Raw genomic sequence first — 14,608 nt, forward strand, 5'->3', positions numbered from 1 at the left:
CGGATCCCTTGCACCCTGCTGCCGCCGCCACTTGGATCCGCGCCGCGGCCGGTCTCCCAGCCATGGTCGGACTCCCGGGAGTCCGACCATGGCTGGGAGACCAGCCGCGGCGCGGATCCAAGCGGCGGCGGCAGGGTGGGGGGGATCCGGATGCCTTTCAGTGCTTCGCCTGGAGTGCATCCAGACATCCCCTACCCTGCTGCCACCGCGCTGAGAGCCTTCCGAGCTCTCAAGGGGCTTTCGCCAATGTCGGGGGGGGGCTTTTGAGAGCTCGGAAGGCAAATGTCGGCAGTCGGCGATGGCTTCGGGGTCCTTCCGAGGCTGCTGCCGACCGCCGGCATTTTCCCCCAGCTGAGCGGCAGGACTCCCGCTCAGCTCGGGGGAAATGCCCCCTCCGAAGGGGAATGCCTGCAGTGGCCACCGCCAGCATTTTCCCCCAGCTGAGCGGCGCGGGAGACCGTCCGCAGCGGGGGAGACCGGCACGGATCCAAGCGGCGGTGGCGGCGGCAGGGTGCAAGGGATCCGGATGCCCAGAGCCGCACCGCGCCCAGCTATCCCAGCCATGGTTGAACTCCCGGGAGTCCGACCATGGCTGGGGTAGCCGGGTACGGCGTGGATCCAAGCCCAGGATGCCTGAAAGGCATTCGGATCCCTTCCACCCTGCCCCTGCCGCCGGGATCAGTGCCGCTCCCGGCTACCCCAGCCATGGTTGGACTCCAGGGAGTCCGACCATGGCTGGGAGACCGGCCGCGGTCCTTCCGAGGCCACCACCGGCATTTTCCCCCAGCTGAGCAGCGGGGCTCCCGCTCATCTCGGGGAAAATGCCCCCTCCGAAGGGGAATGCCTGCGGTGGCCTCGGAAGGACCCTTCGGAATGGTCCTTCCGAGGCCACCGCAGGCATTTTCCCCCAGCTGAGTGGGAGCTCAGTGGGTTTAATGCGTTCCTACGGGTATTTTTGCCCCGGATAGCAATAAATCCAGATAGCGACGATTTATCCGGAATGGATTATCGTCGCTATGCGGGGCACCACTGTAGTTCCTCCATTACACTGGCCACAAAAACTGACAGCCAGTATGGTTTCATAGGCTTTCCCACTTGATTACGGATTACAGTGGTGCCTCGCTTAACGAGTGCACCGTTTAACGAAAAATCCGTATAGCGATCCCTTTTTGGGGATCGCTATACGGATCAGCCCCAATCGCCGCACTCGCTTTGCGACGATTGGGGCTCCGGCGGCCATTTTGGAGCCGCCGAACAGCTGATCGGCGGCTCCAAAATGGCCGCTGCATGACCCGAAATGGCCCCTATCAGCGTTTTCGCGACCTCCCTAAGCAAGGGGAGGGCGCGAAAACGCTGATAGGGGCCATTTCGGGTCATCCGGTGGCCATTTTGGAGCCGCCGATCAGCTGATCGGCGGCTCCAAAATGGCCGCCGGAGCGAAAACATCGCTGGAGGGGGTGAGTTTAGACACTTATTGGAACGCATTAAACTAAGTTTAATGCGTTCCAATAGGTTTTCCTGCCCCGCACAGCGATGTTTTCGTATAGCGAAGGTTAATCCGGAACGGATTAACCTCGCTATACGGGGCACCACTGTATATTGTTTTAATCTATGAAATGGCCTGTCTTCCTCTCCCAGTGGGTCACTCATCCAGAACCAGCTCCTCATCATGAGGAGATGTCTCCCTGTCTGCATTTGCACAACTGATCCTTGGTCCCAGCTGTGAACATTTATTTGTACATCATTCACAACTAAACATTGAGGCAATAGAGGGTGTTTAGATGAGATTTCTCTTCCATTCTGGACTGAATCTCCCACTTCCATCAAGAGACGCTTTCAGTCTCCCATATGTGTGATTCACAAAATCTTCTGTGAAGTCACATAACCTGCACTTTGTCCCTCTCCCAACCTCTGGCTCTGCAGCCAGATATCTAAGCCATTCAGCTATCCAGCCAGCACAGCCAGTGTACAAAAATACTGTATGGCGGCTGGATAGCTCGGTGGCGATTAAGTGAGCCACCTTCTCTCTGCATTATTACCTACTGGAAGCTTCCTTTCTACTGGTCACGGATCATACCCGTCTGTAGTGGTCAGAGAATGAAAGACAACAGACCCAAGGTCATCCTCTGGTATTTGGCGCAGGGGGCTATCATGGGCATCTATTGTAGCCAATATTAACTCTTCCAAAGTAAATTAGGGGAATAGAGTGTGTTGCCTGTTCTTCTCCACACTCCCACAGTATCACATTGGTGGGGAAAGCCCATTTTCTTAGGCGGATATTGATGCCAATTTCAGTCCATAGCCTATTAACCAAGTAACCTACCTCTCTGAATGACCAGAGGCTAAACTTTCTTGAGGCTCTATCCATTTTAACAGGCAGCTAGTTTTTCCTTTCCACCTTATAGTACTTACATTATGTGCTGTTCCTTCATTCTGAAAAAAGCTTTTTTACCATCTGGGGGGGGGGGCATAAAGGGTGGGTGTGCTTTGGATGGTGATGCTAAGAGCTTTTTACTACAATCTGCTTTCTCTGTGTGTGTGTGTCACTGAGTGAAATATCTGCCAAGTACAGTAAATGATTTTATCAAGAGAGGTTGCCTCCAAATATCCAGGAAGACGGGTAAGATCTGCTCCATCCCCATTATCTCCCACTTTTCCTGCTTGTTCCAGGCAGGTGAATATATGCAGGAGTGAGACAAATTCTACCAGAATCCCCCATATATTTCACCTGCATATTTTCAAGATCTGCCTTACTAAATTTTGGGCCTGACCCTTTGCTTTCTTTGATGGGAAATAAGGAGGGCACTATCACCATAATTTCTTTCTCCTGGCCATGGCAGCGATGTAAATAAGCAGTAACCCCCTTCCCAAATTTCGGGAAAATAACCTGAATAGTAGCTGGGCGAGCGGGAACAGGATGGCTCCACAAGACTGAGGTAAAAAGTTGGAAGACTTGCGCGGGGGGGGGGTTGAAAATGGCGGGAGAGAAAAAGCGACGGTTGAGCTCGAGCTATCGAGGGAACAAGCCAACCGGCGTTTGAGGAACCAACCAATCAGGGAGAGCGCGAGCGAACTCCAAGCCGTCCGTGTTTCCCCGAGTGTGCGTTAGAAATACGGGGAGGGGAGGGGCCTGAAAGAGAAGACACTGATTCGCTGGCGCCGAGCCACGCCCTTGTGTTGCCAGGCGAGGCGAAGCAGCCCTTCCCTGAAGAAGCCGGGTGAGCGGCTGCCGCTGCGAGCGGTCCTAAGGGAAGGCGTTGTCCCTGCGCTACCGCTGCCCTTTCTCCTGCCGGCCGCGGATAACGACGGGAGGCCGAGGCTTGGACCATTTCCCCTCCGAAAAGTGGGAGAGGGCGAGGCGAAATGAGCTCCGACGCTGAGAAAAGGAGCAAAGAGGAGCTTCTCCCTGTGTAGAAAAGGGCCGCCCCTGCTTGACTACACCGTATTAATGAAAATATATATTTTAAATATTTTACCCTGCCTAGCTCCTTAAAAAGATCCAAAGCGGTTTACAACAATTAAAAGACCATATTTTAAAGTTACACTAACGCTACTGCTCACCTTATTGCCAACCACCTCGGGACACAATACTGAGAGATCTACACTGATCTACCAAAACATTGAAACCACTGACCAGGGAAGTGAATAGCATAGTGTTACAATTGCACCTTGTAAAGAGGTGGGAAATATAGGCCCCAAGTCAATGGTCAATTCTTTAATGTCATGTGTGGGTAGCAGGAAATATGGGTAAGTGAAAAGATCCGAGTGACTGACAAGGGCCAAACGATGGCTAGATGACTGGTTCAGAGCATCTGCAAAACCTACCAAGAATGGTGCAAATTTATTTATTTAAAATATTACCTAGGGGTTCAGTTCCAATCCATTAAAAATTGTGCTAAAGATATTTATCTAAAAAGTAGTTCTTGGTTGTACAGACTTCCTGATTGCTCAGTTAGAGCCTGTTCATAGTGCTTAAAGCATTCTCTGTGCAATTTACAATTTAATTGTACAAGCTACATGTTGCCCCTCCCCCCGAGCTGGGTACTCAATTTAACTAGGTATCTTGGAAAGATGGAAGGGTGAGTGAACCTCTAGCCAATTATCTGGGATTGAACCCCCTTTGTGATCAGAATTTTGGCGTCAGTACTGATGTTAGGAAAGTGTGAAGGAAAGAGGAGAAAGGGACGACAGGATGAGATGGTTGGACAGTGTCATCGAAGCGACCAACATGAATTTGACCCCCAGGTCCTGGAGGCCTTGGAAAACAGGAGGGCCTGGCGTGCTCTGGTCCATGGGGTGACAAAAAGTCAGACACGACTAAACAACTAACAACTGCAGTTTAACCACAGCACCACAAGGCACTCTGAACATTTTCAAAATGATTGACAGGAGAGAGGTAATAGCTGAAAATCTGTTGCTTAGTATAATAAATTATAGTTCACCCACGAAATCCCTGCAGTTTTGATGAGTCCCTCTGTAGCATCTATTGATTCAAAGGGTTAAATCCATTGACCACGAAGTCCTAGACGGTCCCTCAGAAAGGAGAGAAGCCCCCACTTCCTGTTTCTGTCTCTCAGGTTCCATTTCCCCCTTCCGGCCGAAAGCAAATAAGCAAACGAATAAAATTGTGTACAATTTTTCGGCACTATGCATTAAATGGGTTTTGTGCTTAGCTTGAAGAAGTGGAATTTTCTCCACGGAAGCTTGCCGTTTGTTTGGTTTTCAGTGATTCAGTAAAAGGTATCAGACTTTAAATAAAGAAAACTCAAGCCATAGATATTTGAGTCCTAGAAAGTCATTCAGGAAGGAGAGAAGCATCGCTGAAACTCCCCCTTCCAGTTTCTTACAAAAAGCTCCAAGAGGGGCTGGAGGTACCTCTGAGGGTCGGGGAGAGCGAGGGAGGCGGTGGGTCAGCGCTTAGAGGAAGGGGGGGAAACTGGGGTCGAAAGACTGGAGGGGGACCAGTCATGGGTTCCTCTCCTTTCTTCCCTCCCTCCAAGGCTGGGACAGGTGAGTCCCTTCTGGGGATGGTCCCCAAAAGCCACTTCCTTCCAGCCTGCAAAGTCAAGCCCTCCCCACGGATCCCACTAAGATGGCTGAAAACCAATTTCCCGGTGCTTGGCATATGCGCTAGTGTGAGGCTAGGTGGGCTGAGAGGATGCCTCTACAGACAGGGGAGAGGAAAGGATAAAGGAAGTGACCCCCCTTTGACACTGCTGTTTGGAGAAAGGGGTGATGTCTTTAGGGGGATATTTTGGGGATAAGAGCTTGTTGTTATGTGCTGTCAAGTTTCCTACAACATACGGAGACCTTATGAATGAGCAAAATGTCCTGTATTCCCGTGCCCTTCTCAGTTCTTATAAACTCAACAATGGGAAGTTGGGGACAGATTGATGCAAGTGGGTTTTTTTTTGTCTCATGATCAATTAGAAACAGCCCTTGATTAGGGCTTTAAACTTGCCAAAAGTTTCCCAAATCTTAAAGGTAAAGGTAAAGGTTCCCCTTGACAATTTTTGTCCAGTCCTGTTCGACTCTAGGGGGCGGTGCTCATCCCCATTTCCAAGCCATAGAGGCAGTGTTTTGTCCGAAGACAATCTTCCGTGGTCACATGGCCAGTGCGACTTAGACACGGAACGCTGTTACCTTCCCACCGAGGTGGTCCCTATTTATCTACTGCATTTGCATGCTTTCGAACTGCTAGGTTGGTGGGAGCTGGGACAAGCGACGGGCGCTCACTCCGTCGCGTGGATTCGATCTTACAACTGCTGGTCTTCTGACCCTGCAGCACAGGCTTCTGCGGTTTAGCCCACAGCGCCACCACGTCCCACCACGTTCCCAAATCTTAAGCTTTCCCCAAATCTTGTTCTTTGCCTTCCTATAGAGAGAAGGAGGCCCATTCCCTTCCATGCCTTTGGCTGTTTTTTGAGGGAGCTGAAAGTACAAGACACTGTTGGTGCTGAAGCTGCGAAGCGGGCTGATGACATGGAAGATTGGAGCAACGAGGAACTCCCAAAAAACCCTGCAGAGACCAACTCAGATGGCGATTCTCTCAACTTTGATGTCCACTGCCAGCATTTCCGGGACTTTGGCTACCAGGACGATGAAGGGCCCCGGGGACTTCGTCGCCATCTTCACCGTCTCTGCCGTCAGTGGCTAAAGCCAGAAAAACACACCAAGGCTGAGATACTGGACTTGATTGTCCTCGAACAGTTCCTGGCTGTCCTCCCACTAAAGATGGGGACCTGGGTCAGAGAGTGCAAGCCGGAATCCACTTCCCTGGCGGTGTCCCTGGCAGAAGGTTTCCTCCTGTGCCAGGCAATGGATTACCGGCCAGAAGAGGAGTTGGTGAGAGTTGTGATCATTATGAGCGACTAACAGAGTGCCCATACTTTTCAGAAATTGTCCAAGCAAAGCATGTTCCCCATTCTTGTTTAATAGGGCCACCTTTCCTGTATTTTTAGTAATTTTTAAAAAAACATCTCTATAGTGAGTGTCAGAATTTTGTTTTGGATGCAGGAGTCTTCAGAATTCTTCCCTGGATTCCCTCAAACAGCAGACCATCCATCAGACTCCAGAGTGAGGCCTCTGCTCCTGAAGAATATACAGGAGAAGGGAAAAGAAGATGCCTTGCCAGGTGAGGAATTGATCAACACATTTCTGTTGGAACAAGGAAAAGGCAGTTTGGTCCCCAAGATTACACAAATGTAAGAGTGGGTGATATCTTTTATTGAACCACTCGAAAAATCAAACAGATTGAAAGCTTTTGTGGAGAAAATCCCACTTCTTCAGGCTGAGCACAACCCCTTCATGGGAAGTGCAGAAAATAGACAAGAGCCCAAAAATGATGGTATGTGTCTGAGAAGTGATCTTGGTCCTCTGGAGGCTGCAGTCTCAAACATTCAATTTTTACACCCCTCTTAAAACCAAAAGGTTGACAATTACTCTGTGATTGCCCCCGACACATGTCACCTGTTCCAAAACATAAACACACTTACCTTTCCCAAGTCCGTTAATTGCTCTTTTCCTTCTGTGCTCTCATTTTGATCTCCAAGCATTAGTTAATCAAAATACTAAGAGAGCTCTTTTTCACGCAAGTATAAAATGTATATAAACATCCTTAGACATAAATTTTTTTGAATCTTTTCCACTTACCAGAATTTCCCAGAAATAAAATTCTGGTAGCTTTATTTAAAAAAAGGTATGGGGCATTCCAGATTATGCACATGTTCTTTACCAATATTATCTCTGCAGTAATGACCATGAAGCATGGAGCAGGACATTCTATGGCAACTGCGCAAAGCATCAGCGGACTGGTAGTCTCTCTCTGTTCATGCATCTCAAAAAAATCCCAATCCCCTAACTGGGACCTGATGGCGCTGCGGGTTATATAGCCAAGTTAGGCTCTTTCAGGAATTAAGAAGCAGGTAAGATAACAAGATAGGGACATGGTGGCACTGCAGGTTAAACCGCAGAAGCCTCTGTGCTGCAAGGTCAGAAGACCAGCAGTCATAAGATCGAATCCAGAGTGAGTTCCTGTCGTTTGTCCCAGCTCCTGCAAACCTAGCAGTTTGAAAGCATGTAAAAAGGCGAGTAGATAACTAGGTACCACCTCGGTGGGAAGGTAACGGCATTCCGTGTCTAGTCACGCTGGCCACATGACCACGGAAACTGTCTTCAGACAAAACGCTGGCTGTATGGCTTGGAAACAGGGATGAGCACTGCCCCCTACAGTCAGATACAACTGGACTAAATGTGAAGAGGAACCTTTACCTAATGCTTTGCTCCCTGAAGATGTAGCTGTTAGGATATGGTTACTTCTTTTTTTTTTACTTATATACCGCCCCATAGTGCTACAAGCACTCTCCGGGCGATTTACAATTTTAATTATACAGGCTACACATTGCCCCCCCCCCCCAGCAAGCTGGGTACTCATTTTACCGACCTTGGAAGGATGGAAGGCTGAGTCAACCTTGAGCCGCTACCCGGGATTGAACCTCAGGTCGTGAGCACAGTTTTAGCTGCAGTACAGCATTTTAACCACTGCGCCACGAGGCTCTTGTTCAAAATTTCAAAATATTCCTGGGTTTGCATTGGGTTTAGCATGCCTGAAATCAATTTAAGAATATCTATTTACACAATTTGCAGCTGAGCATACATTTTTTTGGAACCGGGAAGTGTGTGGTGTTTGTTTGCTTGTTTGGAAAGTAAGGTATTTTAAGCAGCCTCAAGGGGGTTATTTATTTTAACTCAATTGTGGACGTGATTTATTTTGAATACTTTTGGCATGCATGTTCGTCTGTGTTGGAGTAAATTGTGTTTGTGGGTTTGTCAAGTAATGGATGCCAGGATCACAGGTTTTGGGTAAAACTTCCGTCTGCAGCACCTTCCTTCCTTCCTACTGTCTGCCTCTTGCAGTCACTCGCCACTGCTGCCAGTGGTGTTACTTTTAATATTTGGTTTTTTTAAAAAAAATCTTTCAAATTGGGATCATGCTAGTTCGGTATTGCAGACAGGGAAAAATAACATATCACACTGCAGGGTTCCACTGCAGCCTAAAACCTGTGATCCTGACATCCGCTACTTCATAAACCCCATACAGTTGGGCAACCATGCCAGTGCAAGGGTGGGTGGGTGGCTGGACAAAGCTTCAAATGCTACGATTTGAAAAGCCACTGTGGCCCTGATGACTGCAAAGAACAGAGCTACAACACAGCTTGAAAACAAATTAAAATATTGCCCCAAGGGAACACACACACCAACACAAAAACCATGTGACCACTATAGGACTTTAGATGGACTTTGAAAACCCTGATCCATCATCAGGTAATTTATTTCAGTCATGTAACTGCCCCCTCAGTCTGTGCAAGGTCTGGGTAATTTCATTTAATTGTCTCCAAAGTAATAATAGCTGACACAAGGGGCAAATGGTGGGAATCTGTAGCATTTAACATTTCGTAATACCTTTAGAAACCTAGATTGATATTCAGTCCTTTTCAAAGGGTCTCCCTCATCTGTATATACCTTATCTCAGCTACTTTCTCAAAGCTTGTTCTGTAGTGTCCTGTTCCCCCCCCCCTCGGTGCGGTCATTTGCCAGTCACTCAGAAGGTGTCCAGGTAGGCTGAAATGTTCTGAAACAGGGTTTTGTGTGCTGTTGTTCCTAATGTCCAACTTATGGCCATCAATTCCTTTGTGCAGAGAGTGCCCGGTTTCTTCTATGTAGCCGTACCTGATCCTGTTGTCTCCTTGTTTTCCTTTGCAGTCTCTGAAAATGGGCTACAAAAAGGTCCTTGTGTATCTCATCTTGGTGGAGAAATGGAACCAGTGTCTTTGCAACCAGAAAAGGTCAGTGGGGAAATGAACGGCAGGAGGGGGGTGGGGGAGAAGCCAGGCTGCTATTCTTCCTCCCAGACTCCTTGGTCCCAAAGGAACCCTCCCAGTTGGATTTGAGTCTGTCAAATCTGCTGACTTAAAATGCTGGGACTGTGACAAGCAGATATGTATTCGCGAAGGCTTTCACGGCCCGGATCTAGTGGTTGTTGTGGGGTTTTTGGGCTCTTTGGCCATGTTCTGAAGGTTGTTCTTCTGTCCTCTGAGCTGTCCTCTGAAGATGCCGGCCACAGAGACTGGCGAAACGTTAGGAAGAACAACCTTCAGAACACGGCCAAAGAGCCCGAAAAACCAACAACAACCCACAAGCAGATATCTCGGTCCTTTACACGTTTATGCCATTTTTCTTCTCCTTGAATGTACTTTAGGAAGTTAGAACAATTGTGGCATGCATGAGAGTAAAAACGTTCCCATTTCTTCAGGGTGTGGTAGCATTCGAGGACCTTGCTGTCAGTTTCTCTGAGGAGGAGTGGGCTGTGATGGATTTGGGCCAAAGGACTCTGCACCGGGAAGTCATGGAGGAGAACTCAGCCATTCTATTCTCCCTGGGTAAGCTTTGGTTTTCTGTGTAATTGATGGAAGCCATTTGCTAATGCTATCAAATAATACATTGCATGCATGCAACAGCCAATGTTCTTTCCTTCCAATCTGGTAGACCTGTAACCATATCTCAGAGGTGTTGTGGATAGAGGACCCCAAAGTCTTCCCATGGACTTGTATTCTCCGTTAGAGGTAGTTGGTTTTCTTCCCTGTTTCGGACTCCATTTTGACTCCAACTGCGTTTTTCCTCCCCTTATTTCAGCTACTGATTTAAGAGAGAACACGACAGGAGAAGAACTGGATAGAACGTTTGAGGAAAGAACCATGGTTAAAAAATGGAAACAATGCACGGAATGTGGAAAATGCTTCCAAAGTATAAGCAGATTGCATTCCCATCAACGAACACACACTGGGGAGAAACCATTTCAATGTTTACAGTGTGGGAAAAGCTTCAGCCAGAACTCAAACCTTGCTCGCCATATGAGGATCCACACTGGAGAGAAACCCTTTGAATGTCCAGAATGTGGGAAGAGCTTCAATCAGAGCACAAACCTTTCTTCCCACCTGAGAGTCCACAAAGGACAAAAACCATTCCAGTGTGTTGAATGTGCCAAGTCGTTCTTTCGGAGCTCCCACCTTGTTCACCATATGAGAATCCACACCGGGGAGAAACCGTTTCGGTGCTTGGAATGCGGGAAGGGCTTCAGTCAGAGAGGAAACCTTGCTTGCCATATAAAAATCCATGCCAGAGAGAATGCACTGAAATCTTGTAATGTGGAAAAAGCTTCTGTCAGAGCACCACCTTTGCCTCCCGTATAGAAATCCATTCTGAGTAAAAACCGTGGGGTGCTTGGAATGTGGGAAGAGCTTCAGTCAGAGCATCAACGTTGTTTGTCACCTAAGAATCTATGCAGGGAAGAAATCACTTAAATGTTTGGAAAGTGGCATGAACATAATGCGCACTACATCTTTTGCCTCACCCCTCCTTGTTTTTCTCCTCTTTCCAGGGCAACTAGCCAAACTACAAAGGGGAACATTTTGCCTATGTTCTAGATCCTTTCCCCTCTTAATTTCACCAGAATTATGTGAGACGGGAGGCAAGGAAGTGGCAATTGGGCTTAGCTGCATCCTGCAGGAATTAAGATTTTGGAGTGTATAATTCAAAACATGTCCCTCTGCTTCTTTTTCTTCTAGGTAAGATCTGCAGAGGGAGGGGCACAACATTGCTACAGAATTATTTGAGCCAATACCTTGCACGATCCTCTTTGTGGCACAATCTATTTACTTTTCCCTTGTGTTCTCCACAGTAGTATCAAGAATGCTTTCAAAATGAGGTCTGTTACCTCTGTAAGAATGAATGCTTGATAGAACAACCCGTCAACTTCCTTGTTCTCACTGAGGTGCTAAATCAATATCTGCTTTGTTTTTTTTAATGGCCATACCTCTGTTGAAGCTTGCATAAGGTCAGCAAAAAATGCCTGGGCTAATTCAGAGGTGCAGGTTCAGTGGGCTGGATTTGCAGCTTATACATCCGGTTCTTGGTCTTGCACCTGATGACACAATTGATCAGTACTGTGGCACTTTGTCAACTAGCCACAAACCAGCATAGCAAGTTACACAAACCTTACATCTGAATGGCCTTTTTTCCCTAGGAAGCTGGGCTGAGGTTGAAGGCCAGGTATGTTTGCATGGACATTTTGCTGAGGAGTTTGTTTTTTTTCTGGGCTTTCTTTTGGTCTCCCAAATTCTCTGGTTCTATCTCTGGCCCTAATATGATAAATGGGAAAGCCAATTAGATTTGCATACATCTGGGAGGCAGGAAAGTTTTAAGGGTCAGATCATACTTCCACACTATTAAAGAGCAGGCCATGTAGGTGGGGCTCGTCAGCCATGGAAGGCAGCCCATCTAGGAGAAGGAAAACTCCGATTTCAAATCTCCACTGCCTTGTGGCTATATCCACTGACGGAAAAGCCTTCAGGAGTTAACCTAGAGCAGTGGTGTCGAACTGTGGCCCTCCAGATGTTCTTGGACTTCAACTCCCAGAAGCCTTCACCACCACCTCTGCTGGCCAGGATTTCTGGGAGTTGAAGGCCAAGAACATCTGGAGGGCCACAGTTCGACACCACTGACCTAGAGGCAAAATCTGGAGCTGGAGTCCCGAAGGCAGTTCGTGTGGTTCTGCCAACTCCTGCAATGTTGCTGGAACCAATTGTATTGGCTCTTGCCTTTCCACTGGACCATTTCAGCAACGTGGAGAGGAGGGATCTGCTGCTTGGGTAACAGCCTATCCTCCATGTTACTTTACCCAGGCTTCATGCTCTGGAGAGGACACTCCTCTCTCGAGACTGAAGGATGCCTATGGTATAAGAGATGGGCACCACGTGCAGTTTGGCGCTTTGATCACGCAGCTGTTTTGTGGGCACCCCAGAGTCTCTTGCCCTGCCTCCTCTGGTGGGTTCCCACTCAGAGACAGTGCCCAGAGGAGGCAGAGCTGGTAAACTGCCGCTGCCTCTTAGTGGTCGCCTGGCAGAAGAAGCGGGAGCAAAGGGAAGCTGGAGCACCTGTGGAAGAGCTGTGTGTCCAAATCATGTTCGTACCTATCTAATCATTATCCACCGAGGTTCTGGAGATTTAAGGACTGCAGTCCCTCTCCTCCCCCCCCCATTGTTAAATTGTTGAGACGATACCATGCCTTAACTGGGAACCCTTCGAGAGAAGATTTCCCGATTCTCTTGCGTCAAAGTTTATGACACGAACAAGCAAAACGGATGGCAAAACAGTTGAGCAGTTTCCTTCATGGATCACAACAATAGTGAGAGACGTTTGGGAGAACTGGGGCAGGATGATGGAGGCACTCTACCGTGTGTGCCTCTGTTCTTCAAGTCCTGTTCTGTGTCCTGGAACCAAGATCAACTGACCTATGGAAAACATTGATTTAGTTGATTGAAGCCTGTGAATGGCTGTTCCTAGGGCAAAAGAGAGGATCAATTTTCCTCTGGATCTTTCTTCCCTCTTTTGTGGACTTTCAACTCTTCCCTGATATGAATTATAACTTGCGCAAAAGTCTGTGCTAGATTTTTTTTTCATCTGTAGCCTGCTCTGATAAATAAGGACTAAATTGTCCAGAAACCACTTTCTCTCTTAGATCCATTTCATTCAATGTTCACCTCAGTCTTCTGGAGCCTTTTCCTTGGGATCAGGATGTATGGGTCTCTGCTGCTCACTCTTTATGCCAAACCTCTTTTACAGCTGAAAAAATACTGCTGTTCTAAGATGATGAGGATCTTTTAAAGCAGATATTTTCACCACTTTCATGTCCCCTTATAATTAGATTGGCCTTTTTAATGTAGATCAGAGAACCCTTTGTTTCCTGGCTTCAAGGTGGGATGTGTATGCACAGAGGGAAGAGTTTGGGCAGCATTGATGAACCAACCGCTGCAGGATTTCAATAAATCTGCTTTTTAAAATGTCAGGAGCCTTCCTGGATTGAGACACAGGAGGGAAGTTAAGAATTGAGCTGCTGTGCAAACGGTGAGTTTTCACCCCCACACACCCAACTGCCTCGGGCATCAAAATTGTGGCGGTGTCATGAAAAAGCAGCAAAATGTGGTTTCTTTTGTATTTATTCTTCCACAAAGGAACGGGAGAGGAGGCGTTTGCATTTTCTCCTCGCCCAAATGCCAAAGGAACTTTCCTTCGGAGACTTTTTAAAAAGTTCCTTTCCCAAACTGAAGAGGTCCTAATGCCTTGTAGCTGCTGCTGCTGGTGGACTCATTTCTGCACAGCTTCGGGCAGCAAAATGTTTGGGGTCGACCCCCAAGGAAGCTCAATCAACCAGTAGGGCAACAGAAGGTCTCGCCCTCTGAGGGTGAATAATGGCGGGGGAGGGGGGAGGACAAAGACCTCCTCCTTGCTTCGTCCTCTCCCGCTTCTACCTCAAACTCACTTTCCCAGACGCCCCTGCGACACCCAGAAGCGGAAAGGAGCCTATCGGAGACCAAAGGGCAGCGAAAGGGAAAGACAAGGCCACTTCTTCCGGGGAGAGGGGGACGAAACAGAAAGTAACACTAAAACATGGCAGCCCACCTTTCCTCTCTAGGAATTCACTTCTGTTGACTTAACCCTTAGAAAGGTAATTGGGAGGACCCTTTCCTCTCTGTCACTCCATCAGAGCCACCCCCCCCCCCCAGGGTTGGATTCGGACCCTGAGCCCAACCATCACCCGTATTTATACACCAGTTTCTGTGGCCGGCATCTTCAGGAGTTAGGAGTGTTCACAGATAGTGTTCCGACTCCTGTCCTCTGAAGATGCTGCCCGCAGAGACTGGCGAAACGTTAGAAAGAACAACCTTCAGAACAAGGCCAAACAGCCGGAAAAAAACCACACCAACCATCAGATCTCAGCCGTGAAAGCCTTCGAGAATACATAAAGGAAGTTTGTGTACAAAAAAAGAGCCAGTCTCTCAATACCCCCAGCTTCTTTTCCTTCGTTTTATTTATTTGTCATTTCATTTTTAAAAAGTTTTTGTATCTTAAACTAGTTTAGCTCCTTTTGGTGAAAAGGTGACCTGGGGTGTGTACAGGTGTACACACAGGAAACTACTAGTCTCCCCGCCCCCCAAGCTCCCAACTTGATTTTTGAGGCTAAATGGTTTTCCCCAAGTTGCAAACATTTTAC

The 14,608-nt window shown here is 48.0% G+C and overlaps 1 protein-coding gene across 1 annotated transcript; it reads left to right on the forward strand.

Moving 5' to 3' along the window:
- The first annotated feature begins 4,857 nt into the window (after nucleotides 1-4,857).
- LOC110073444 (putative zinc finger protein 75C) lies at nucleotides 4,858-11,302 on the forward strand. The gene is made up of 6 exons (XM_078387869.1): nucleotides 4,858-5,010; nucleotides 5,882-6,345; nucleotides 6,517-6,634; nucleotides 9,262-9,344; nucleotides 9,812-9,938; nucleotides 10,192-11,302. The coding sequence occupies exons 1-6, from the start codon at nucleotides 4,968-4,970 to the stop codon at nucleotides 10,746-10,748; spliced, it is 1,392 nt and encodes a 463-aa protein (XP_078243995.1). The 5' UTR covers nucleotides 4,858-4,967; the 3' UTR covers nucleotides 10,749-11,302.
- Nucleotides 11,303-14,608: the final 3,306 nt, after the last annotated feature.

Source organism: Pogona vitticeps, chromosome 2 (assembly GCF_051106095.1).
Source record: "Pogona vitticeps strain Pit_001003342236 chromosome 2, PviZW2.1, whole genome shotgun sequence".
Lineage (NCBI taxonomy): Eukaryota > Metazoa > Chordata > Lepidosauria > Squamata > Agamidae > Pogona > Pogona vitticeps.

Bases quoted from the DNA above. Each gene is read 5' to 3' on its own strand.
- LOC110073444 (XM_078387869.1), top strand. From the start codon at position 4,968: ATGGGTTCCTCTCCTTTCTTCCCTCCCTCCAAGGCTGGGACAG. The intron at 6,346-6,516 runs GTGAGAGTTGTG...TTTTGGATGCAG, and splicing joins ACCGGCCAGAAGAGGAGTTG to GAGTCTTCAGAATTCTTCCC. The intron at 9,939-10,191 runs GTAAGCTTTGGT...CCCTTATTTCAG, and splicing joins AGCCATTCTATTCTCCCTGG to CTACTGATTTAAGAGAGAAC.